General features: G+C 47.0%; 1 protein-coding gene across 1 annotated transcript; it reads left to right on the forward strand.

The window, feature by feature from the left end:
• The first annotated feature begins 4,861 nt into the window (after positions 1-4,861).
• Positions 4,862-16,145, forward strand: CLEC4F (C-type lectin domain family 4 member F). The gene is given in 8 exon segments (XM_065890814.1): positions 4,862-4,922; positions 5,759-5,875; positions 8,356-9,474; positions 14,197-14,348; positions 15,251-15,369; positions 15,738-15,759; positions 15,761-15,793; positions 16,014-16,145. Coding segments are annotated over 8 exon segments (1,755 nt in total).
• The last annotated feature ends 10,633 nt before the right edge of the window (positions 16,146-26,778 follow it).

Genomic DNA, 26,778 nt, shown 5'->3' on the forward strand with positions numbered 1-26,778 from the left:
GCACACGAGGAATACATCTGGCAGAGAAAAGAGAATGGTGCAGAGGAGGGAATAGGCGAGACACAGAGGGGAGGGCAGCAGAGTGAAGGCCCAAGAGCCAGGCTGCTGAGGTTCCTGGAATCTCCTCAGATGCAGTCCAGCCCTCCTGACACTCCTGGGTCCTGTGCCCGTGTACCCTGCGATACGACCTGCCCCCATGACCCTGCCCATTGCTTTTACTGCAAACTGAAGGAGCCTGGGTCAGTGAGGATGTATTTTTATTTGGAGTCTGTACCCCACTCTGTAACCAACCAGCGTAGCATTGCCAGGCCCTCCTCCCTTCAGGAAACTGGGACGGCTGCTGCTTTGCCTTGCCGTGTGACCTTGGCTCACTTACCCCCCACAGGCAGGGCTTACTTCTCCAGTGAGGTCACTACACGGGTACCTGCCCTTCTGCTGGCAGTGGGTCCTTACCCAAGAAGTTCAGCATTGACAGAGCTTTAGCCCTTGTCTCAGGTCATGGACACGATACTATGTCTAATGAAATTCCAGGATTGTTTCCATTATAAGCTGGAAAGTTGGGAGCCAAGGATGGGTGAGAATTTTATCTCATCCAAGTTGTGTATTTATTTTATTATAGTATTATATATTTTTTCTGATTCTGCAGGCTACCAATGATTGACATGCCTACTCTGAATGCTGCAATGAAATGCTATTGAAAAATCTATATTTTTGTATTTGAATACAAAGAAGAGGAGAAAAAATATTTGACCCACTCTTACTGATTGACTGATCCTAGCTCTTGTGAACAGGTACATGCTATAATATTTTATTTTTCTGCTTTATTTCTCTATGCATCTATGTATCCATGTATCTATCTATCTATCTTCCTTCTTTCCCCTCCATTCCTCTCTCCCTCTTCCTTCCTCCCTCCTTCCCTCCCTCTTTCTCCCTTTTTTCCACCCTTCCTTCCTTCCTCCCTTCCCTCCCCTCTCCTCCCCTCACCTCTCTTCCCCTTCCCTCCCTGCCTCCTTCCCTCCCTTCCTCCCTTCCTTCCTTCCTTCCTTCTTTCCTTCCTTCCTTCTTTCCTTCCTTTCTTCCTTCCCTCCCTCCCTCCCTCCTTCCTTCCTTCCTTCTTTTTTTCTCTTTCTCACATCATGCCACAAAGCTATCTGTCTCCAGCCCTGCCCTTGGCTGCCTCTGCTTTGGCGCTGATGCCAGGCGGACTCTCCCCAACGGTGATCTGGGTAGCTCCAAGCTTAGAACCTCACAGCTCTGTAACTTCGGAGGAAAGAACAACAAAAGCCCAGCATTGGGTCACATGCTCAGCCCTGAAGCAGTAATGGAGGTCAGGGACATGGGTTATTTTGATTGAGCCATAGGCTTAATCCTGGGAATTGGGTACGGGCTCAGCCTCACCCCTGCCAGAAGACTGAGCACGAGGGCAGGATGGTTCTCAAGACTGATCCCAGGAGAGATGCCTGAAGGAGGGAGACTGTTAGTTCACAGCTGCCCAGGGCCCTGCTTGCAGCCGTGGTTCTCTTCCTTCCATCAAAACTGCGGGATCAGCCACTCCCAGCTGTTCACCCTGTGTTGTCAGGGGTTGATATGGCTGATCAAAAACTTCTGGGGTGTCTGAAGCTAAGGGTCTGCATCTCTAGGAGGACGGCCCTGTACCATTCAGCAGACACAGGGACAACCAACCTGTGAGAGGTCCTGACCAATGAGTGGTTCTAAGTGTTAATGTATAAGATGTCCATTTGATTTTTTTCTGGCCAGAGAACAGAGAAACCTCTCGGCAAGGATTAGAAACCTCCTGGTGCTTCTTTCCTGCTGGCAGATTACGTTCTTGTGGGAGAAATAAGAGCTGGGAGCCTGGAGTGGGGAGGGAATTGGGCACAGGGAAGGGGGCGAGAGGAGGAGTCCTGCTGATCAAGCTTGGAGGACGGTGCCCCTTCCTGGCCCAGACCTCGCCCTTCTAGCTGAGCAAGGGTTCTCCAAAGTTCTGCTTTTGAGGTTCTCTCAGCTTCTCAGGCCCAGGAGGAAACAGCTCCTGAGAGGGCTGACGTGGGCCCTTCCTGAATGTGGGGAAACAGAAACCAAGGCAGGCCCCTTCTTTTCTGCTGCTCCCCTGGGCCTCTTACAAGCCTCTTGGGGGGTACCTCTGGCATCTCCCCTCCCACTTGGACACTCCTGGGGTCTCAGGCAGTACTATTATGGACTTCACATTTTCCTGTGTCCTGTCCTCTCTGCTCAGCTTTCAACTGGCAGGAGGTAGCAGGCTTGTGGATGGTGACTCTGTATTCTCCACACACACACACACACACACACACAAACATGCACATATACACATACCACGCATATATACACACATATATACACATATAAACACATACACATATCACACACACACACACCACACCACACATAAACATACACACATATATGCACACCACACATCACACATAAACCTACACATATACACACACCACACATATATACACACACACACATATAAACACATACACATACATATCATGCACACATATACACATACACACACCCACACACACACACTGCCATGGCATCACGAGCTGGGTGTAGGCAGGCACGCCCCTCCTCGCCCTGCCGACGAGCTGTGCTCCCGGCTGGCTGTGGCTGCGTTGACAGTGGCCGTCCATGGCACAGGCTCCTGCTGGACCTAAGCTGCTCTCCTGGCCTGGCCGCAGGAGGAGGCACGTTCAGTGTGGCTTCTCCACCACGGAAGCCGGACGGTGGGCTTCTCAGGTGGTGCTCGGGGCCCTATGGGAGGCTGACTCCAGCATTTGGAAAAACACTATGGGAATAAGATGCAGGGACTGAAGGTGAAAACGGGAGAAATCAACACAATTTGGATGGAATAAGCCACTTGCAAGGAAACTGACATCTCGTAAATGGGCCGCTGGTGAGATAGGGGACAAAGACATAATTAGATTTTCATGAGATTAAAAAAATGTGATCCATTTCGATAAGATTGTAACTCTGGACTGATGGGGAACCGACGAGCGAGAATCTGCCGTCATCCTCAGAACTGACGTCAGGAGGGCTGCCTTGACCAGCCATTGGGGCTACTGATTCTGTCCGGCTGGTCACCCCCATGGGGGTGGGGACTTGGGGCTGCACAGCTCCACTGGGATGGCTCACTCCTAGGTCTTGGTCCAGAAGCAGCAGGAGCCCCCTGACGCAGTGTTTGTTCCTCCTGGGAGTTACAGGTCTCATTGTAAAGCAGCACGTTGGCTTACCCCGCGGTTTCTTCTGAGTTAGTCCTGAACCTGATCAGCTGAGGGGAGCACGGATGCAGTCAGCTTGGGGTGAGATCTTGGATTACGTTAGGTCCTCTTTGATGTTTTCTGACATCACTTCTGACACTAGATGTGTGGTGTTCTCTGACATCAGCTGAGTGTCCTACGATTCAATTCAATTCTGACACTCACCCCTGGAGTTAGCACAGACCCCACAGGTGAGGGGCTCAGTCCCACAAGACCGCCCCAACTTCAGATGCCAGGTGCAAGCAGGCTCTCCAGGCAACCACACTTCTGCCCAGATGACGGCAAATCTGGGGAACCCCATGACCCCTCTCAGGTCGATCATTCACTAGAATGACTCACAGAACTCAGGAAAACACTGTAATTACTTTTTTTTTTTTTTTTTTTTGCGGTACGCGGGCCTCTCACTGCTGTGGCCCCTCCCGTTGCGGAGCACAGGCTCTGGACACGCAGGCTCAGCGGCCATGGCTCACGGGCCCAGCCGCTCCACGGCATGTGGGATCTTCCCGGACCGGGGCACGAACCCGTGTCCCCTGCATTGGCAGGCAGACTCTCAACCACTGCGTCACCAGGGAAGCCCTGTAATTACTATTAAAGTTTATGATGAACGATACAAATGAAGAGCCCCATGCAGAGGTACAAAGGTACAGAAGGGGCCTGGCAGCATGGGAGCCTCTGTCCCCATGGAGGTGGGGTGCAACGCCCTTCTAGTATGTAGGCGTGTTCACCAGCCAGGAAACTTCTTGAAAACTCCTTGAATCTCTCTTGGTGTTTATGAGCTTTTATAACCCAATAAGAGAGGTGAGAGTTTAGTCTTTCTGAGACTATCTCCCATCTAGACGCTATCTAGGGGTGTATTCTCAGTCCCCTTGTTACCATAAACTCAAGTGTTGTTGAAAAGTGTTTGTTTTGAAAAACAAAAGACACTCCTGTCGCTCAGAAAATTCCAAGCATTTTAGGAGCTCTGTTCTAGGGACCGGGATTGAGACGAAATATGTTTTTTATTCCACTAGAATCCCTTTCTTGTCATGCCAGGTGTGAGGTCCCGAGTGGGCAGAGAGTCACCTCAGCCCTTCCTTTGACCTGCAAACACCTGCTTACACTGACCCAGCTTCCTCCCTTACCTGATCTCCTGTTATTTAAGAGCGTCTGGGGCTGGGATTAAGTCAGCCATGGGTCACAAGGATGTTTTTTCTGCAAAGCTGAGAAGGAACCCCTGACCCCCTCCTAAGTGGCCGGTGAAAAGTGTCTGTGACATTGGAGCAGAGGTTAGTGTTTGGGGCTACACTGGAGCACGGAGAGGGGGAGGATGGGCCTGAGGGGGAGAGCAGAGGCTGGTGCTGAGGGAGCGGGAGAATGGGGGTGCAGACTGGCGCCTGGGAGACTTGAGGGGAAGAGCCCAGATGGGGTGCTTCTGCAAAGTCAGCAGCGGAGGGAGACAGGCAGCGCTGGTTAGGAATGACTCAGGAGCATATAAATCCGGGTATCGCAGCTTCACTTCCCACCACTGCTGGCCCGCAGCGTGACCTTTAGGAGCCTGGGGCAGGGAGTAGTACTGGAGGATGAAGGAAGCAGAGATGAGGGGTGACGAGGTCCGCTTCTGCACAGGCAACCAGAGTGTCTCCCTGTGCTCCCGAGGTGAGAAAACTGGGGCCCCAGCCCGTCCTCACCAGGGACCGGCCTGCTGGGCCCCAGCCCTCCGTCAGTTTCCTCAGCCCCTGTCTGGCAGGCTCAGTGCTGGCTCAGCTTCCAGAATTAGCAGGCAGGGCAGAAGGTGCGGCAGGTGAGGACAGAGAGCCTGCGACCCACACCCAGTCTCCATGTGAACTCTCCCCGGACCCTTTTCCTTGGGGATGGCAACCTGGCAAGAGAAAGAGAGTGAACTTTGAATTTAGGGGGACTGGTTTTGGATCCCATCTCTGCACACTGGGCTGGTCCCATGAGGCCTTCGGGACTCCGGGTTGTCGTCTCTCCCCCTTCTAGTGGGTTTCCCTGTACACTCAGCCCCCAGACTCCCAGGCATAGCCCTTTTTAGGACACCCATGGGGGACTTTCTGACCCAGCCAGGGAGGCTCCAGGACTGACCCATGTCAGCCCCCAAGGGCTCTGCGTCTCACTCCGGTCAGGATCGATGGAGCAAGGCTGGCCCTGGGGCGCTGAGGTCAGAGTTCCTGCTGGGTCTCCTGCCCTCCCTTCCTTCTGCTTTCATTCAAACGACACCTTGGTTGCGCCAGGTTCTGTGCCCTGTGCACGCCTTCCAGGCTCCAGGCTGTGGTCTTCTCTTAGCCTTTATGTTGCTACCACAGCCTCCATGAGCCCTGGTGCACGTCTGCTAGCACTCATTGCCCTTCCCCACGGTAAGTGTAGCAAGTGTTCTCAGCCCCAGCGGGCAGCCAGGAGAGGGAGCCCAAGAAGCGGAGCCTGTCTGCCCGCACAGCACAGTCTCCTCCTGGACCCTGGCTTCTCCCCTGCAGGGCTGGACCCCGGGGCAGTGGCTCCTGCAGCCCCCAAGATGCCGAGGCGTTTGCAGGCCATCCTGGCCTTTGTGGCTGCGACCGTGGTCTCCTCTCTTGTGGCTCTCTGCGTTGTGGGTAAGCTCCTAGGTGACCCGAACTTGGCTGACTGTCTCTCCTTCCTGCATCAAGGTCCCAAAGAGCCCCAGATGTACGCCCTCTACTCCCAGGAGGGTCACTCCACCTCTAGTCCCAGGCCCAAACCAGAGCTTTCCTGGGACCTGACCAAGGCCTGTCCAAGGGGAGCCTCCCAAGAGATGAGGCCCATGAGGGGAGCTCTGAGGGGTTGTTGGTGCCATCTTCCCGCATCCCCTCTGGAACCCTGAGTGGAGGTAGGGCAGCCTGTTCCTCCAGGCTCAGTGCTGAGGGATTATGCCGACCTGGGAATGGGGTATCTCAGCTCTACAGCACCGAAGACCTGCACTGGAGACATATGCCTCCCTCCAAGAGTTTCCGGAAGACAACAGTACTGGGCAGTTCCTCAAGGCACACGACTGTAAGTAGCCACAGTAGGGGGTGGGTGGGAGGGAGCTGGAACCTTGGATGCCCAGACCCTTCGGACACGCTTCTTCCCTGATACCCTCAGGGCCACGCTCCTCACAGAAAGGCATTATCTTGCTTTTTTTTTTAATGGATTTTTTGAGGTATAATTGGCACATAATACAGTATACATATTTAAAGCCTACAAACTAAGTTTTGACATATGTATAAACACGTGAAACATCATCACCATCAAGATAATGAACATATTCAACGTCCTCCTCGCAAAGGTCACTTGTATCCTCTGTCATCCTCCCTCTCTTCTCCTCCTTTCGTTCCCAGGCAACCACTGACATGCTTGCTGTAATATAGATTACTCGGCTTTTTCTAGAGTTTTATATAAAAGGATTGATAGTACATACTCTTTTTTTGACCTTTATCAGTCACGTGATTTGCGAATATTTTCTTTTAGTCTGTGGCTTGTCTTTTTATTCTCTTAACAAGATTTAAATTTTGCTAAAGTCCAATTTATCCACTTTTTATTTCTTTTATGAATTGTCCTTTTGGTCTGTATCTAAGAAATCTGCCTATACCAAGGTCACAAAGACATTCTCCTATGTTTCCTTCTGGAAATTTTATCGTTTTTGGGTTTTACGTTTAGGTCTATGATTAATTTTGAGTTAATTTTTTGAATAATGATGCAAGGTTTGGTTTGAAGTTCATTTTTTCTTTTTGCATATGGGTATATAACTGTAGAAACAATTATCCTTTCTCCTTTGTATCTTTGTTGGAAATCAATTGTCCATACATGTGTGGATTCTCTATTCTGTTCCATTGATCTAAGGCCCTCCTGGTCTTACCTCAGCACAGTGGCTGAGGCCTCACACACTTACCTAGGCAGGGCTTTAGAAATAGGGTAGGAATCCTCCAGAAAGGGTCCTTGCCTACTTGGGTTCTTCTCCCTATTCCTGAAAGGAGGTTGGAGTGGGAGCCTCACACCACGAATGTCTGAACTTACGTCCTAGCTCATGAGGTTCACAGAGGGTGCTAGAAGAACCAGAGACAGCTGCAGGTGGGCTTGGTGGGAAAAGCCATGCAGATGGAAGGGGCTACAGAGTTTCCTTGAATGACCCCAATGACCAAAGCCTTTCACTCAGGTCTCCCACATCCTGAAATGGTTCTATAGGGATCCTTGCCCTACATAACATTGGGGGTGCCAGCCCTTTAAAAGGCTGTTGCAGCTCAGGGTTCAGTGTCACCTGGAGGACTTCCACCATAGCCTTGTGCATTGAGCAGAATGCTTCCTCCACGGGTACCTATTTTATTTTGTTTCTGTTTTTTTCACCCCATGGATTTGTGATCAGAAACTTTCTAAAATTTCTATGTTTGTGGCCTACATGTTTTTTTTTTTTGCGGTATGCGGGCCTCTCACTGTTGTGGCCTCTCCTGTTGCGGAGCACAGGCTCCGGACGCGCAGGCCCAGCGGCCAAGGCTCACGGGCCCAGCCGCTCCGCGGCACTTGGGATCCTCCCGGACTGGGGCACGAACCCACGTCCCCTGCATCGGCAGGCGGACTCTCAACCACTGCGCCACCAGGGAAGCCCTGGCCTACATGTTTTTTAGGTAGTAAAAATTGTGTATCAAGAGGCTTCACGCTTAGTGTACAAATACAGTGTAGGACTAAATATGGGCTTTATTCTTACCTATTTTCTTTACCGTAATGACCCATCTAGTGGTGAAATTTCAGTGGAATTAAACATCAACAGCTGTCAATGATATAATCAGTTATTTTCAAGTTCAATTACAATGGCAAAATAATCCAGTAGGCAAGTATTTCAATCCTTCTGCTCCCCAGTTCACATGGGATAGTTAAGTAGGCCTTTATTTCATTTTTGGGTTTACATTCTCAGGTGGCCATTCCCAGGGTCTGGGTGGTTACAGGCTGCTTGAGGAGAACTCAGGGCTGTGCCATAGACATTTCCCTTGGAAATCTTAAGAACACTCTGGTTGGCCCATGTAATGAATGGCTTCCCTATGTAATGGGCCTCTTAGCTGCCTTCTCCATTTCCTCCCTCCAGATCCCTACCACTTTGGCAGGGAGGCAGAGCTGCAAGAGGCTATCCAGATGTTTAAAGGGCACGTGGAGATTTCCAGCACCTGGAGTGCGGAGATCCAGATGTTGACGTACAGGGTGGACAATGTCAGTTCTCAGATCCAGATGCTCGGTGGTCATCTGGAAAATGCCAGTGTTGACCTCCAGATGGTAAAAGGCATCTTAAAGGATGCCAGCACCTTGAGTTTCCAGACCCAGATGTTAAGAAGTTCCTTGGAGGGGACCACTTCTGAGATGCAGAAGCTAAAGGGAGATCTGGAAGACACACAAGCTTCACATTCCCAGATCCAGAGTTTCTTAAAAAGCGGTTTAGAAAACACTAGCACTGAGCTCCATATGTTAAACAGAGGCTTAGAAAATGCCAACACGGAGATCCAGGTGTTGAAGGCAGGGTTAGAAACGGCAGATGCTCAGGTCCGATTGGCAAACAGTAGTTTAAAGAATGTTAATGCCCAGATCCATGTTTTGAGAGGCAATCTGGATAGTGTCAATGATTTAAGGGCCCAGCAGAAAGTTTTAAGAAGTAGTTTGGAAGGTGCTGCTGCTGAGATGCAGAAGCTAAAGAGAAGTCTGCAAGATACAAATGCTTTAAACTCCCAGACCCAGACCTTTATAAAAGGCAGTTTAGGCAACACCAGTGCTGAGATTCAGGTATTAAGAGGTCATTTGGAAAGGGCTGGCGATGAGACTCGCCTGTTAAAAAGAGATTTGGAAACTGTCACTGCCCAGACCCAAACAGTAAATGGTCGCCTGGAACAGACAGACGCTCAGATGCGAGTATTAAAAACAGAGCTAGAAAGCACCATTGCCTTAAGATCCAAGATTCAGGTGTTAGATGGTCTTTTGAGAAACGCCAGCCAAGAGATACAGACCTTAAAACAAGGAATGAAGGATGCTGCGGCCTTAAATTCCAAGACCCGGATGTTAGAGAGAAATCTGCAGGAGGCCAGAGCTGAGGTCCACAGGTTGAAAGAGGATTTGGAGAACACCAAAGCAATGACTGCGAAAATCCAGGAGGAGCAGGGTAGCCTGGAGACCCTCCGCGCAGCGTCTGCTTCGCAGGAACAGCTCCAGAGGACCCAAAGTAAGTTGGAGGGGGTGCTGGGGAGGGTAGAGTCTCCTGTCCCTTCAGCCTTTTGATTACTTCTACATGTACCCCCCTGGGAAGAAGTGTGGGTGCTGGAGGGGGTCTGGACCCCACCAAAGGCGGCATAATCCCTGCTTATCATCTGACCAGAGTGACAAAACAAACATCTGGGAAACAAATGAGATCTGGTGGAGGTGTGTAACAGGGACAGAGTGTGCTAGCAGGGCCAGACAGCCTTATTTCCGACTTCCTGCTAGCCCAGATGCTGTGATTTTCCTCAAGCTGTTCACCTTCTCTGGGCTTCACTTTTCTCACCTGCAAAGTGGAGACACTAATATCTGCTTCACAGTGAGGATCAAATGAATTAACACATACAAAGCATTTAACTAAGTACCCAGCATTCTTGCATTCATCTGACAAAAATGTTTTGAGACCCTAGGATGTGTCAGGAGCATAAAGATGAACAAGATGTGATGCCTACCCTTGAAGCTTGCAGGCGGGTAGAGCAGCCTTGCACAAAAGGCGTAAGAGGTGCTATGTTGGGAGCAGGTCTAAAAACTGGGGTTGGGGAGGAGCAAAAAAGAAGGAAAAGAAGGGATCTTCACCGGGCTGATGTCCTCTGGTGTAGACAAGGATCTTCCAAGGGGGGAGGAAATCTTCTGGGGCAGAAAGGATCAAAAGATGCTTCGATGGTAATTTGGCCCTTGAACTGAGTCCTGAAGGACCAGTAGGTGCTCGCCGAGCAGACAGGATAAGGGAACAGCAGGTCACAGGCATGGAGATGTGAACCATGAGGTTCCAGAAACTTCAGGCAGTTCTGTCTGACTGGACTGTGGCCAAGTGGGTGGTTGGTGAGGCACAGGCTGAAAAGACAGTAGCCAGGGGCCAGAGTGGTGGCTTTCAAACTGTTTTGAATGTAACTACAGCATGAAATCCATCTTATATTGTGACCCAGTATAATTATGTGTCACACACACACATATTTCAGAAAGCAAAACTTTTACCACATGAATGGTAATATTTTATAATCTATTATTATAATATTATTTATAATAGATTATAATCTACTTTAATATTTTATAATATTATTCATTATTATTATAAAATATTATTTTATAATCTATTCTCCAAAAAACCCTACAACCTCAGTACAACCCATTAGTGGGTTGATGACTGTGGCTGGAAAAACACTATGTGAAGAAGGGAGGCAGACCTGGAGAGACACCAGCTAGATGCGGAAGGCCTCTGATTTCTCTTTTTTTAAATGTACTTTTAAATTTTTCAAAAAATGTTTACTTATTTGGCTTCATTGGATCTTAGTTGTGGCACGTGGGCTCTTTAGTTGCAGCATGTGAACTCTTCGTTGCGGCATGTGGGATCTAGTTCCCTGACCAGGGATTGAACCCAGCCCCTCTGCATTGGGAGTACAGAGTCTTAGCCACTGGACCACCAGGGAAGTCCCTGAGCTGGGGTTTTGTCCTTCAGGAAATGAGGATCTATCGAAGGGCTTCAAGGGGGCTGGCTAGATGGGTCTCCAGGCTGAGACAGGGAATAAAAGAGGAAGACAAGCAGCAAGATTTGGACATGCTGAGTCTGAGATGCTTTGGGGGTATTCAAGTGGCCATCATCTGCAGTCTGTCTGGAGTGTAGGAGAGGGGCCCTGCTGTGCACAGAGATGCAGGAGCCCTGGGTATGCTGGTTCTGGTTGTGGCAGTGGGAGTGGGGAGTTTGCATGAGATAAAACGTTTTGTGAGGAGGAGGCTGAGGGTGGAAACAGGAAGTCAACCTTTAGGTGGCAAGAAGGGAAAGAGGTGTTTTTGAAGGAGAGTGGAGAAGGCAGTCTCAGAGGCAGGAGGAGAACTAGGAGATGTGCAGTTGGGGAAGCCAAGGAAGGAGAGCATTTCAAGAAGGGAGTGGCTAGTTCTGGCAAATATCTAAGAGAGGCCAGGTAAAAAAATCAATAAGCAACCGCAAACTTCAGTCAATTAGTAAGTCATTGGAATAAAGTTTCAGTGGAGAGTTGTATGTGGCCTGGAGGCCAGACCATGGTCAGTGGGGCGTGAATGAGAGATCAGGTGCCCAAGTCATTCAGGGGTCTTAGCTGAGAAGAGGAGAGAGATGAGGCCAAGGTGAAGGGGATGGAAGGGTAGAAGGGGGGATTAAAAAACAACCTGTATCTTTCATACTAATATCACAAAACTTACATATTAATTATAGACAATGTGGCAAATATTGAAAAATAGAAAGGTGAGACTATGACAACTTGTATTTCTGTAAAAATGTCTATTTTTACAATAAGAACCCACTGCTAATATTTTGGTGAACTTCCTTGAGAGGGTTTTTCTAAATTAGGATAGGCTTGATCTGCGGGTCAGAAAAAGGCACCAGCGAAGAGGCAGGAGATTGAAGGAGAGAGAGACCCGGGGGGTGGGGTGGGGTGGGATTGGGGAGACAGTGGTGGATTGGGGGAGACAGAAAGAGAGAGAGAGGAGAGAATGAAATGCACAGCTGAGTGATTGGCCTTGAAGGGTTGGGATAGTACTTGAATCTCTGAGGCTGGGAGGGGAGGAGGTGTGGAAGTAGATGTTCACCCAGGTTTGCAGATGTGGGTACACGACACTGAGGGAGCTTGATACTTAGTGGTGTCTCTGCAGAGCAGGAGATCCCTGGTGAGAGAAGAGGGAGGGAGTTTTGAGGGAGGGGGCCATTTGGAGCATCTGCTGAAAAGATGGGGCTGACAAATGAGGGGCTTGACAGACAACACTGAGGACCAACTCTACTGTTTTGCTCTGCTGCCCTCTGTCAGAAGCCTGGAAGTCTTCTCTTCTTAATGACTCTCTTATGCTGTCCTCTTAACTCCCTCCTATATCTTGCTACTGCTTTGGTACGGACCAATGCTTCTCCACCTTGGGGACACACTGGAATCACCCAATGAGCTTTTCAAAAATGATGCCTGGAACGAACCTCCAGAACTCTGACTTTTCGTTGGGGAGAGGGGTGGTTCTGGGATGCAGCCTGGGCATCAGAGTTTTTTAAAAAGCTCCCTAGGTGGTTCTAATGGGCAGTCGGGGGCTGAGAACCATTAGTTTGACTTTTTCTTAAAGGGCCACACAGTCGATATTTTGGGCTTTTGGCTGAACAGTCTCTGTTGCAACATCTCTGCTGTTGTAATGATAAAGCAGCCAAAGACAGTCTGTAAACTAAAGGGCATGGCTGTGTTCCAATAAAACTTTATTTATAAAAAGAAGCTGCTGGTAGGCTGTAGCTTACCTAGTCCTTGGTTTAGACTGCTGTTTCTCAGACTTTGGAGTGTATCAGAATCACCAGGAGAGTTTGTTAAAACGCAGATTGTCAAAAAACAATTTTGGATTCAGCTGGTCTGGGGTGAGTCTGAGAATCAGCATTTCTACCAAGTTCCCAGGTGCTGATGCTGCCGGTCCTGGGACCACACTTTGAAAACCCCTGGTTTACACACTCACCATTTATTATTCAGACATTGCAGTTGTGTTGTAATCGGTGTCTCTGGTCCGATTAAGATTGCCTTCTCCCTGTTGAGCATCCACACGTTACCAGGCTGACATTTTTACAGTGCAAATCTAAGCATACCATGATCCTTCTTGAAAACCCTTCAGGGCTTCCCACTGCTCACAGGAAAAATCTTCCAAACTCCTTTACATGGGATGTGCGATTTTGCACTGGTGAACCTGTCCGTGTTCATTTCCCATCCCTTGTGCACTGACCGTTCCGGTACTCGAACAGATCAGGCTATGCCATGCTGTTTCACACCTTCGTGCTTTTGCAACTACTCTGTCCCCTGCCTGGAATGCTCTCCTTGGCACTGCCTATCTGGAACACTCTTCCTCAGTCTTTTAAGACTCAGCTCAAGTGACCTCTCACCTGGGGTGTCCTTCCTGAGCCCCGCTCCCAGCCCAGGTGAAATAGACCACACCCTCTTTTGTGCCTCTAACATGCAATGGTTTTCAATGAATGCATCTTCAACACCGTTTTGAGCATCTGTCTCATTTACTAGACAGTGATTTCCCTGAGGGCATGCATCATGCCTTATTGATTTCTCTGTAACAGTCCCTGATTCATGGAAGTTGAGGAATGTTGAACAGAATAGATGAATGAATAAGTGAGTCTATTTTGGCACCATTTCAAGCAGCTGTGATGAGGAGGATGTTAAAGAAGAGAGAGTGTCAGGACAGGAGAGATGGAACAGCTGAACGAATCAGGGCGTGTGCTCACGGGATGAGCTATTCGAGTCTGGAATTGTGAGGTCAGGCAGACCAGGGGATGAAAAGGTCCCAAGCGTGGTCCTGGGTGTGGGCAGCTGAAGTGGATGGAGGTGGAGTCAAGGAAATGAGGGAAGCTACAGGTTGGCTGTGAACTCTCCCAGGGAAATGGCAGGAATCGAGGTGCAGAGAACTGTCAGGTGATAGCAATGAGTTGGGAAAGAGGGTGGTATAGCTGGGAAGCAGGAGCCTCGAAAGAGCATTGCTGGGTGGCAGAGCTGTCTGAATATCCCCGGAGTGATGGAGCCAGATGTCCTGAGCTGCTACTGGGCAGTGGGCTGGGGGTGAACCCTCCCAGACCGTGCCCCTGTAGCACTGGGCATCAAGAATTGCATGGGCTTGTGACCCTCAGTGGTCAGTCCCTGGACAGATCAGGATCCACAGCCAACTCCTGGTTCTCTCTCCTCCCCCACCTTTGCTCCAGATCAACTCCTCCAGCTGATCCTGCAAGGCTGGAAGTCCTACAGCGGGAGCTTGTATTACTTTTCTCTTTCCAAGAAGACTTGGCAGGAGGCTGAGCAGTTCTGTGTGTCCCGGGGAGCCCACCTGGCCTCGGTGACCTCTGAGGAGGAGCAGGTCAGAGCTGTGGGCTTGGGGTGGTGCTGCTGGGGTTGATGTGGTATCAGGGACTTTGGCGCTTTGGCCTTCCCCCTCTTGGAGTGGGCATGGCAGAGATCTTCATGCCTCCTCTGTCAGTCAGGGAGCAAATATTCATTGAATTGTGATGAGCATCTTGCTCTGGACGTACAAGCACTGACAGCAAACCCCAATGTCCTCAGTGAACGAGGGAGACACCCAGAGGAGTCAGCAGAGAGGAAGGGCAGAGGGAGATGGCACCAAGTGACTGCCCTTAATGTGTCGGGTGCAACCTTCCCTCCCCATTCCCTCATTTTCCTCTCAGTCTTCCTCTCTAGTTGTCAATCTTGATTTTAATGTCAGTTCATCTGATGGCTATGGAAGGCCCACGAGCAGAAGATGCAGGCTTCTTGGGAAGACAAGACACACATATGAGTTTGAGGACCACCAAAGGCAATAGAGGCCCAGAGTGGCCCATATGCCGAAGGTTCTTATCAGAAGTTACTAGGGTTATTGACAAGGGCCCACTGTATGTTTGGTCAAATTTAACTTACAGATCTGTCCAACCCTTGTGATTCTCCTGAGACTGTTCTTGTCTGTCCGTCAAAGGACATGCTATTTTGTAAAACACATCTTAAAAAAACTGTGACCAGATCTGTCTTTGTCCCAGTAAGGCCACACTCCTCACCAGGTCAACATGGGAGAGCTGGACTTCCCTGAGGTGACCTGGCTGCTGGCCTAGATCTGGAAAACCATGGAACGCATAGGGAGGAGGCCCAGCTCCTGGAAAGTGGGCTTCATGTCCCTGGGACTAGGGAGGGCGTGGCTTGGATCCCTCTTCCATGCAGCCTGGTGAACAAGCTCCTCACACAAGGTCACACGACCCTGCTTTTCCTCCACAGGCATTTCTGATACAGTTCACAAGTGCCTCTTACCACTGGATTGGCCTCACTGACAGCGATTTGCAGGGCTTCTGGCGCTGGGCGGATGGCACACCATTCAATAGTGCCAGGAGCAGTGCGTGAGTCCAGCCACTGTCTGGTGCTGTCCCAGGCACTGTCTTGGGCAGGTCTGGCTAGAGACTCTGTCCTGTGTGTGTATCCCTGCCCATGAAGTGTTAGTGTTCTGGGTGATATATGTGTACTATGTGTGTGTGTGATGTGTGTATGAAGTGTGTGTATATATTGATTGTGTGGGTGATGTGTGTGTGTGTGTGTATCATGTGTGTGGTGTGTGTATGATGTGTGTGTACACCAGCATAGCTGTGATCCTTGCCTGGACTCCTAAACGGGGGCGTCAGAACAGGACAGGTCCTGGGGCTGGCAGGCAGAATATGAGTGGGTCTTTCTGTTTTGTTTGTTTTTGCCTATCCTATACCCTACTACTTAGGCCTGGTCCCAAGGAGCTTTGCCCCCATCTGAAGGTATCTGAATATGAATTCTGGGGTGGGGACTTGCATCTTTAGACACCCTTCCCATCCCTCCATTCTCAGTAACTAAGGACAACCTCAGCAGAGCCATCCTGAGGGCACCACTGGCCCCATCCTGGGGCTACCAGGGTATTAGGGACCTGTGTCACTTCAGCTCCTTATGCCACAGCAGGGCAAAGGGACACTTCTTTCATCTAGCAGAATACAGCCCTCTTGTTTCCAGGTTTTGGGACAAGAGTCAGCCGGACAACTGGCGACACGAGAATGGGCAAACGGAAGACTGTGTTCACATGAGGAGGAAGTGGAATGACATGTACTGTACCGCCCTCTACCAGTGGGTCTGCGAGAAGCCCGTGGGCCAGATGTAGCCTGAAGGCAGGTGGAGCTGAGCCCCTTCTCCAGGATGCCTTGGGAGCCTCTGAACTCAGCTGGCTCTCTGGGGCCTTCCATTTGGCCTTTGTTTCTCCTGCCCTGTCCTTTTGAAAAAAATCTTTCCAACATGTTTACCTCATGTGACCCAGCACAAGAAATATCTCCTCAAGGCAAGAGCCTTGTTTTGCCTCTGTATCTCCCTTGGCAACCGGCACAGGCCTGTCAGACAGCAGGTCCTCAATAAATACTCGGATGAACGAAAGTTTGGACTTGTCTCTGTGACAGCTGCCAGGCTTGCTGCTCCTTGCCTTGGTTCTCCTTCCCTTGGGGTACCTTCTGTCTTGAAATAGGCATATCTTGTTTAAGGGCTTTATAGCTAGGAACTTCCAGTTGGTTTGTTGAAAACAGCAGAGGTTTAACACAAACTACAGGGACTTGGTAGGGGTACAAATTCCCAGAAAGTCATAGACACCCCAGGTGTTCTCTGTACTTTCTTTGTAGAAGATGGGGCTGGAGCTGGATTTTTCCAGCCCTTTAAATAACTCCAAGAACTCATTTCTCTCGGGTTGCTGGCTTTATCTTGTCTTCGGACTTTTAACCCTCAGAGCCATTTCTCTGACTCTTCCTGTCCCCATTCACCCTTCCAGGGACTCAGCTTTCTGCCAGCTCAGCTTAGAATGAGAATTTCTAGACCAATTTTATTTTGCAGCAAATACTGGAATCCCATCGTAGGCCTGCCCAGGGAATGCCATGCAAAGTTCTGGAGCTCTTTCTCTTCATTACTCTCCTTTCCACTCTGCTCCCCAATTCTGGAATGCTCAGTCTCCCCAAACTCCCATCTTTCTCTCCTCAGCCTAGTGAGACTGCCGCGCCCTGTGTGGCACCCTTTCCCCTGCACTGTGGTCTGGAAAAATCCACCAGGAAGAAATCCAGGGAGGGTCTTGGGCTCATCCAGTCAAATCCTGGTTTTGCTCTACCTGTTATCCGATGTCTGAAAACAATAGTTGCATGTGTTTTGTCCAGTTTTCAGGTTGCTTACAGTAGAAGGGCTGGTCCAGTGACTCCATCATGACCAGAATTAGAAACCTGTTCTTTTATGACATATTTGGCTGAAGTGGACTTTAATCCGTTTTTATTCATTTTTTTCTCTTGGCTTTTCCTTTGGCTTTTTCTTTTATGGTTTCTTCACTTTTTTAAAAAACATCTTTATTGGAGTATAATTGCTTTACATTGTTGTGTTAGTTGCTGCTGTATAACAAAGTGAATCAGCTCTACGTATACATATATCCCCGTAACCCCTCCCTCCTGCGTCTCCCTCCCACCCTCCTTATCCCACCCCTCTAGGTGGTCACAAAGCACCGAGCTGATCTCCCTGTGTTATGCGGCTGCTTCCCACTGGCTATCTATTTTACATTTGGTAGTGTATATATGTCCATGCCACTCTCTCACTTTGTCCCAGCTTACCCTTCCCCCTCCCCGTGTCCTCAAGTCCATTCTCTACGTCTGCATCTTTATTCCTGTCCTGCCCGTAGGTTCTTCAGAACCATTGTTTTTTTTTTTTTTTAGATTCCATATATATGTTAGCATACGGTATTTGTTATTCTCTTTCTGACTTACTTCACTCTGTATGACAGTCTCTATGTCCATCCACCTCACTACAAATAACGCAATTTCATTTCTTTTTATGGCTGAGTAATATTCCATTGCATATATGTGCCACATCTTTATCCATTCATCTGTCGATGGACCCTTAGGTTGCTTCCATGTCCTGGCTATTGTAAATAGAGCTGCAATGAACATTGTGGTACATGACTCTTTTTGAATTATGGTTTTCTCAGGGTATACGCCCAGGAATGGAATTGCTGGGTTGTATGGTACTTCATTTTTAGTTTTTTAAGGAACCTCCATACTGTTCTCCATAGTGGCTGTATCAATTTACATTCCCACCAACAATGCAAGAGGCTTCCCTTTTCTCCACACCCCCTCCAGCATTTATTGTTTGTAGATTTTTTGATGGTGACCATTCTGACTGGTGTGCGGTGATATCTCATTGTAGTTTTGATTTGCATTTCTCTAGTGATTAGTGATGTTGAGCATCCTTTCATGTGTTTGTTGGCAATCTGTATATCTTCTCTGGAGAAATGTCAGTTTAGGTCTTCTGCCCATTTTTGGATTGGGTTGTTTGTCTTTTTCATGTTGAGCTGCATGAGTTGCTTGTATATTTTGGAGATTAATCCTTTGTCCGTTGCTTCATTTGCAAATATTTTCTCCCATTCTGAGGGTTGTCTTTTCGTCTCGTTTATGGTTTCTTTTGCTGTGCAAAAGCTTTTAAGTTTCATTAGGTCCCATTTGTTTATTTTTGTTTTTATTTCCATTTCCCTAGGAGGTGGGTCAAAAAGGATCTTGCTGTGATTTATGTCATAGAGTGTTCTGCCTATGTTTTCCTCTAGGAGTTTTATAGTGTCTGGCCTTACATTTAGGTCTTTAATCCATTTTGAGTTTGTTTTTGTATATGGTGTTAGGGAGTGTTCTAAATTCATTCTTTTCCATGTAGCTGTCCAGTTTTCCCAGCACCACTTATTGAAGAGGCTGTCTTTTCTCCACTGTATATTCTTGACCCCTTTATCAAAGATAAGGTGACCATATGTACATGGGTTTATCTCTGGGCTTTCTATCCTGTTCTATTGATCTATATTTCTGTTTTTGTGCCAGTACCATACTGTCTTGATTACTGTAGCTTTGTAGTATAGTCTGAAGTCTGGGAGCCTGATTACTCCAGCTCCATTTTTCTTTCTCAAGATTGCTTTGGCTATTCGGGGTCTTTTGTGTTTCCATACAAATTGTGAAATTTTTTCTTCTAGTTCTGTGAAAAATGCCAGTGGTAGTTTGATGGGGATCGCATTGAATCTGTAGATTGCTTTGGGTAGTATAGTCATTTCTACAATGTTGATTCTTCCAATCCAAGAACATGGTATATCTCTCCAACTGTTTGTATCATCTTTAATTTCTTTCATCGGGGTCTTATAGTTTTCTGCATGCAGGTCTTTTGTCTCCTTAGGTAGGTTTATTCCTAGATATTTTATTCTTTTTGTTGCAATGGTAAATGGGAGTTTTTCCTTAATTTCTATTTCAGATTTTTCATCATTAGTGTATAGGAATGCAAGAGATTTCTGTGCATTAATTTTGTATCCTGCTACTTTACTGCATTCATTGATTAGCTCTGGTAGTTTTCTGGTAGCATCTTTAGGATTCTCCATGTATAGTATCATGTCATCTGCAAACAGTGACAGCTTTACTTCTTCTTTTCCGATTTGGATTCCTTTTATGTCTTTTTCTTCTCTGATGGTTGTGGCTAAAACTTCCAAAACTATGTTGAGTAAGAGTGGTGAGAGTGGACAACCTTGTCTTATTCCTCATCTTAGTGGAAATGGTTTCAGTTTTTCACCATTGAGAACGATGTTGGCTGTGTGTTTGTCATATATGGCCTTTATTATGTTGCGGTAAGTTCCCTCTGTGCCTATTTTCTGGAGAGGTTATATCATAAATGGGTGTCGAATTTTGTTGAAAGCTTTTTTCTGCACCTATTGAGATGATCATATGGTTTTTCTCCTTCAATTTGTTAATATGGTGTATCACATTGACTGATTTGTGTATATTGAAGAATCCTTGCATTCCTGGGATAAACTCCCCTTGATCGTGGTGTATGATCCTTCTAATGTGCTGCTGAATTCTGTTTGCTAGTATTTTGTTGAGGATTTTTGCATCTATGTTCATCAGTTATCTTGGCCTGTAGTTTTCTTTTTTTGTGACATCTTTGTCTGGTTTTGGTAACAGGATGATGGTGGCCTCATATAATGAGTTTGAGAGTGTTCCTCCCTCTGCTATATTTTGGAAGACTTTGAGAAGAATAGGTGTTAGCTCTTCTCTAAATGTTTGATAGAATTTGCTTGTGAAGCCATCGGGTCCTGGACTTTTGTTTGTTGGAAGATTTCTAATCACAGTTTCAATTTCAGTGCTTGTGATTGGTCTGTTTGTATTTTCTATTTCTTCCTGGTTCAGTCTTGGAAGTTTGTGCTTTTCTAAGAATTTGTCCATTTCTTCCAGGTTGTCCATTTTATTGGCATAGAGTTGCTTGTAGTAATCTCTCATGATCCTCTGTGTTTCTGCAGTGTCAGTTGTTACTTCTCCTTTTTCATTTCTAATTCTGTTGATTTGAGGCTTCTCCCTTTTTTTCTTGATGAGTCTGCCTAATGGTTTATCAATTTAGTTTATCTTCTCAAAGAACCAGCTTTTAGTTTTATTGATCTTTGCTATCATTTCCTTCATTTCTTTTTCATTTATTTCTGATCTGATCTTTATGATTTCTTTCCTTCTGCTAACTTCGGGTTTTTTTTTTTGTTGTTGTTCTTGTTTCTCTAATTGCTTTAGGTGTAAGGTTAGGTTTTTTATTTGAGATGTTTCTTGTTTCTTGAGGTAGGATTGTATTGCTATAAACTTCCCTCTTAGAACTGCTTTTGTTGGATCCATAGGTTTTGGGTCGTCGTGTTTTCATTGTCATTTGTTTCTGGGTATTTTTTGATTTCCTCTTTTATTTCTTTAGTGATCTCTTGGTTATTTAGTAGCGTATTGTTTAGCCTCCATGTGTTTGTATTTTTTACAGATTTTTTCCTGTAATCGATATCTAGTCTCATAGTGTTGTGTTCAGAAAAGATACTTGATATGATTTCAATTTCTTAAGTTTACCAAAGCTTGATTTGTGACCCAAGATACGATCTACCCTGGAGAGTGTTCCATGAGCACTTGAGACAAAAGTGTATTCTGTTGTTTTTGGATGGAATGTCCTATAAATATCAATTAAGTTCATCTTGCTAATGTATCTTTTTTTTTTTTTTTGTGGTACGTGGGCCTCTCACTGTTGTGGCCTCTCCCGTTGTGGAGCACAGGCTCCGGACGCGCAGGCTCAGCGGCCATGGCTCACGGGCCCAGCCACTCCGTGGCATGCGGGATCTTCCCGGACCGGGGCACGAACCCATGTCCCCTGCATCGGCAGGCGGACTCTCAACCACTGCGCCACCAGGGAAGCCCCTAATGTATCTTTCAAAGCTTGTGTTTCCTTATTTATTTTCACTTTGGATGATCTGTCCATTGGTGAAAGTGGGGTGTTAAAGTCCCCTACTATGACTGTGTTACTGTCGATTTCCCCTTTTATGGCTGTTAGTATTTGCCTTACGTATTGAAGTGCTCCTCTGTTGGGTGCATAAATATTTACAATTGTTATATCTTCTTCTTGTATTGATCCCTTGATCATTATGTAGTGTCCTTCTTTGTCTCTTGTAATAGTCTTTATTTTAAAGTCTATATTGTCTGATATGAGGATTGCTACTCCAGCTTTCTTTTGATTTCCATTTGCATGGAATATCTTTTTCCATCCCCTCACTTTCAGTCTGTATGTGACCCTAGATCTGAAGTGGGTGTCTTGTAGACAGCATATACACAGTATACCACATCTTCTTAAGCCAATTGTCTATTGATGAGTACTTACAAGTTTCTTGATTGCAACGTTCCCATGAGCTCTCATTTTCTTTTATGAGAACCACATTGCTTTAATTATTGTAGCTTTATAATACGTTTTGTTATCCAGAAGGGTGAGCCCCCCCTTTAACTTTTTCAAAAATTTTTAGATCCGTTTGTGGGCGGGGCTTGGTTATTGGTGGGTTTCACTAAAGGGCATAAGGTGGTTAGCTGGATTTTTCACTGGAGCATCCCTGCTGCAGTTAATCCAATGGCCGTGGAGGGCTCTTCAGAAAGGAATTCCCCAAACATTTGGGAAATAGAAGCTCAACTGCCAGCATTTCCGCAGAGGGGAAAGGGGTCTAGGCATCTCACTCTTTGGTACAGAGGTGGCCCCTGAGTGCCCCTGCTTTCAGTCTGGCTGTGCAGACCTCTCTGGATATAAACTGCCCTTCTGCAGTGCAGGGGATTGCCTAGTTACAGGAGGTGGAGGAGGGGATGTGTAAGCTCTAAATGGTTTTCATAAAACTTTCAACTGATTCTCCAATTTTTAGTCTGCCCTGCACCCCTGCCTTCAGAGGTAACTGCTACTTCAGGGTTGTGAACTTACTAGGGTTGTGCTCATTTTTATTCACTTTGCTCACTAGTGCCAGTTTGAGTTCCATTTTCTCAGTTCTGCTGATTCAGTTACCACTCATCCACCCACTACCAGCTTCCAAGTTTTGTTGAAATTTCTTATCTGCTGTTGATTTTTCTTCCATTCTCTTTGTCATTGTGGGTGTTTCTTATTTTTATTCCTTTACTGTCATTATAGTAGATCTTCAGAGAAAACAGACATGAATGTGGGCATTGAATCTACCTCTTTCAAAAGAAAACTCATTATATTCTCTAATAGGATATTATAGTATTGAGGAAAGCTATTAATTTTGCATATTTATCATATATAAAACATGTTATTGAATACATATGCAAGAACTCTAGTTCTTTTTTTTTTCTAGTTAACTGCATTGGGTTTCTGGATAAAAAACATTATTTGCAAGTAATGGTAACTGCAATTGTACTTTTCTGGAATTTATATCTTATTTCTTTTTCTTTTGTTACTGTATTGGTAAGACCTCCAGGAAAATGTTAACTAGTAGTGGTGATGGCTGGCATGCTTGTGTTGTTCCTGACATTAATATGACTATTTCCAGTTTTACACTAAGTTGTTTGTTGTTGATTTCTGATAATTACCTTTTATAAAGTGAAGGAAATTTCCTTTAATTCCAAATAACCAGAGGTTATCTAAATTAAGGATGGATACTGAATTTTGTCAAATGGGTTTTCAGTATATACCAAAATATTAATTAAAATCTTATCCTTTTGGGAATTCCCTGGCAGTCCAGTGGTTAGGACTCCATGCTTCCACTGCAGGAGGCACGGGTCTGATCCCTGGTCTGGGAACTAAGATCCCACGTGCTGTGCAGTGTGGCCCAAATAAATAAATAAACCATTAAAAAAACTTATCCTTTTATATGTTAGTATAATAAATTACATTAGTAATTTCCTAATGATCAATTATCTTTGCAGTTTTTGAGTAGAAACCTATTTGGTTATAGTATTATTTTAATATATTGCTAGATTTGATTTCCTGATAGTTGATTCCTTGGTATTTTGCAGCTATAGCAATATAGATATATGTAGAGATGGATTTATTGTTTTATTTGTATGCATTTCTTTCTTTTAGGGTTTTCCTAGCTTACGCAAAGAAAAGTAGAAGCCAGTATTAAATAATATGTCCCACTTTCTTAGAATTTACTGAGAGTTTCCTTGTGACCTAGTGTATTTCACTTTTTATGAATGTTCCATAGGCATATTTGTTAGACTAGACTTGTAATTTTCATTATTCAGATAGTCTATATCCTCATTTATGTTCTGTCTACTCAGCCTATAAATTTCTCTGAGAGGATTTTAACTCTCCCATGTTTAACATTTATCTATGGTTATCCACATTCTCAGATTTCTAATAGCTTTTTAAAAAAATTAATTAATTAATTTATTTTATGGCTGTGTTGGGTCTTCATTGCTGCACGGGCTTTCTCTAGTTGCGGCGAGCAGAGGCTACCCTTCGCTGTGGTGTGCGGGCTCCTTCTCGTTGTGGTGACTTCTCTTGTCGCGGAGCACTGGCTCTAGGCGCGCACACAGGCTCAGTAGTTGTGGCACATGGACTTAGTTGCTCCATGGCATGTGGGATCTTCCCGGACCAGGGCTCGAACCTGTATCCCCTGCATTGACAGGCGGATTCTTAACCACTGTGCACCAGTGAAGCTGCCCTCTAGTAGCTTTTGATTTAGGTATTTCAGTGTTACTTTGTTTAATGTCTAAAAAATTCATAACCATTGGGATGTCCCTGGTGGTCCAGTGGTTAAGACTCCACACTCCCAATGCAGGGGGCATGGGTTCGATTACAGGTTGGGGAACTAAGGTCCCACATGCCGCATGGCTTGGCCAAAAAATAAAAAATAAAAATAAATCACAACCATTACATATACTTGAAGAATTTTACTTTTTATCCATATTCATTCAATCAAGGATTATTTATTGTGCTTCCACTATGTACCAAACACTCTTCTAGGTTTTGGGGATTCAACAGCGAACCAAACATAAAAATTCCAGCCTTCATGAAGCTGGCATTCCAGTAGGGAGGAGAGGTGGTTAGGAAATCTGCCCCCTTCTCAGAGCCACAGGAAGGAGTCCTGTGGTGCTTGAAACCTGGGGCTGGGGACCTTCTGGAGTAGCCACTGCTCACCCAGCCCTCCATAGTCTGTGGTCTAGAGCTAACAGAACAGGAACTGGTAAACCTGAAAGACTCTCTCCCGCTCACATTCTAGGGTCAATTCTCATGCCCGGGCTGGCCCTTTCTCTCCTCTAGAGGAGGTTCTGAAAGCTGCAGTCTCCCCAAGAAAGAGAAAGGCAGAGGAATTAAGTTTTCTGTAGCTGGAGCAGAGAGAATCTGGGGAGGCAGAGTGAATCTGCAATTGTCCTGGGGGAAGTAGTCCGCTTGTCACCCTGTCCCACTCTGCCTCCACTCAGATTGCATTGATGGCAACAGCAGGCTGTGACGATTCCCGCCACCTGGGGTGTGCCCACAGCCTTGTCTCCCAGGGCCATGGTTTCCAGTCTCCCTCAGTAGGAGGACCCAACCTGATGAGGCTGGGGTCTGTCTACACATTGTGATTTAGGGGACAGCCGGACTCTGGCATAGGGAGGGGAAGGCATAGACCTTTTGGCTGTCATGAAATGACCTTCGAGGCCTAGTTTTCTAGAATAATTTCTCAGTCAGGAGGGAGAACGCATTCTGGAGGAAGATGGCACAGCATCTTGAGGATGGAGGTCACTAGTTTAGAGGAAAAGGTACCCCTACTTATTATAGTTGTAAACTCCAAATGTCCTCTACCAACTAATGTCTCAGCCCTCCATGCTCCAGAACTCTTACAACACTTGCTCCCATGAGCAATGCCCAGATTTGGGCCTGGGCCTTGGCCAGGTCTCCCCATAAGCCTACACCGTGCCTACTAGGAAGACCCTCTCTCTTTGTATTTTCTCACTTATAGGGGCCAGTTATAAATGGCTCTACCTCAGTCTGCTGCTAGCAATTCCTGCAGCTCAAAGCCAAACACCCCCAAGGACCCACACTGCCAATGAAGGCTCCAGGCCTCAGTTAGAGTCACAGAAGAGTGAGGAGTTATGGGCTGCTTTTTGGGGGTGGTGGTGGTGATTTAGGATAGAACAAGGGGCTGCCAGCTGGGCCTCAAGAAGGCTTCTTCCTGCAGGACAAGTGTCCACGCAGCAGGGTATCCACAGCACAGCTGTGCCCCTCAGATCCCCTTACCCTCCCCCAAAGCAGTCTGGATCCCACTTCCTCTCGAACCTCCCAGAGCCCTGCTTTTGTTGCAATCTTACCCTTCTTCGATTTGACAAGAACTTCCCAGTCTCAGCTGCATAGATCCCAGGACCAGGAATCTAGGCCCTCTTCAAGGTGGTTCCACCGAGCCTCTCATGGCATCCTCGCTGTAGGGTCACTGGAACCGAGCCCTGGGCCTCAGTGCCCCTCAACCAGCTCTGACTGCAGTTCCTGCACTGTTGCTCAGAACATCCCTCTGCCTGGGTCACTTAGGATTGGTCTGTGTAATAGCCAAGTTTCTGGACATTCCATCTGGTTCATAAATCATCATGGCTGTTCTCACCATCACTTCCAATGGGGTGGGAGTTACACAAGGCAAGAGAGGTTCGTGGTTGTAGACCCAGGTTCTGTGGCCAGACTCTCTGGGTCCAGTCCCAGCTTTGCCCCTTCCTAGCTGTGAAAGCCGGTTACCTGACTTTGGTGTCTCAATTTCTTCTTCTGTGAGTAAATGAGAATCCCTCACTCTTGGGGCTGTTGTGTGAATTTAGAAAATTAGCACGTATGTTGAGCTTCGAATACTTCATGGCACCCAGATCCCACTGTATAAGCCGTAGCTGTTATTGTTACACCAATAGCCTGATGGACTCCTCACTACAGCTCTGAGGAAGTTCCTATTATAATCTCTGCTTTATAGATGGCAAGGTGAGGCCTAGAGTTTGGATGACTCGCTCAAAAGTCCTAGGAACCCCTGTGCTGCAGAAGCTCTTCCCCTCTGAGCCACGATGAACCCCTGGGCCCTGCTTAAGTCTCAGCTCTTCCGTGTGACCCCACAGGCCCTAAGCTTCCATCCACCCCTTTGCGAGGTTGCCAGGCACCTTTGGCATCTTGTCAGAGCTCCAGGCTTTGGCTGTGGCCTTAGCCCAGCAGCACAAATGAGAAGGGCACGAGTTAAGGGTCCCTGTGGGGAAATTACCTTAAAGCAGCTTCCTGGGGACACAGCCTGTGGGTCTGTTCCTCTTCTCCGCTGTTGGTGGAAAAGCACTTCTGACCCACTGTTACCTCTGCTGAAGATGTGGCCAAGAAGTTAACCCCAGCTCATGCCCAGGGGGTGCAGGAGGAGCTCAAGGGAGGTGAGGTGTGGGGCACAGGGAGCAGGACCTTGGAAGAGGAGCAGGGCCCGGGTGCTGGGGCACCAGGCTAACCGGAGGCACAGGGCTGGGCCCAGAGCCCTTGGG

This window comes from Phocoena phocoena, chromosome 14 (assembly GCF_963924675.1).
Source record: "Phocoena phocoena chromosome 14, mPhoPho1.1, whole genome shotgun sequence".
Lineage (NCBI taxonomy): Eukaryota > Metazoa > Chordata > Mammalia > Artiodactyla > Phocoenidae > Phocoena > Phocoena phocoena.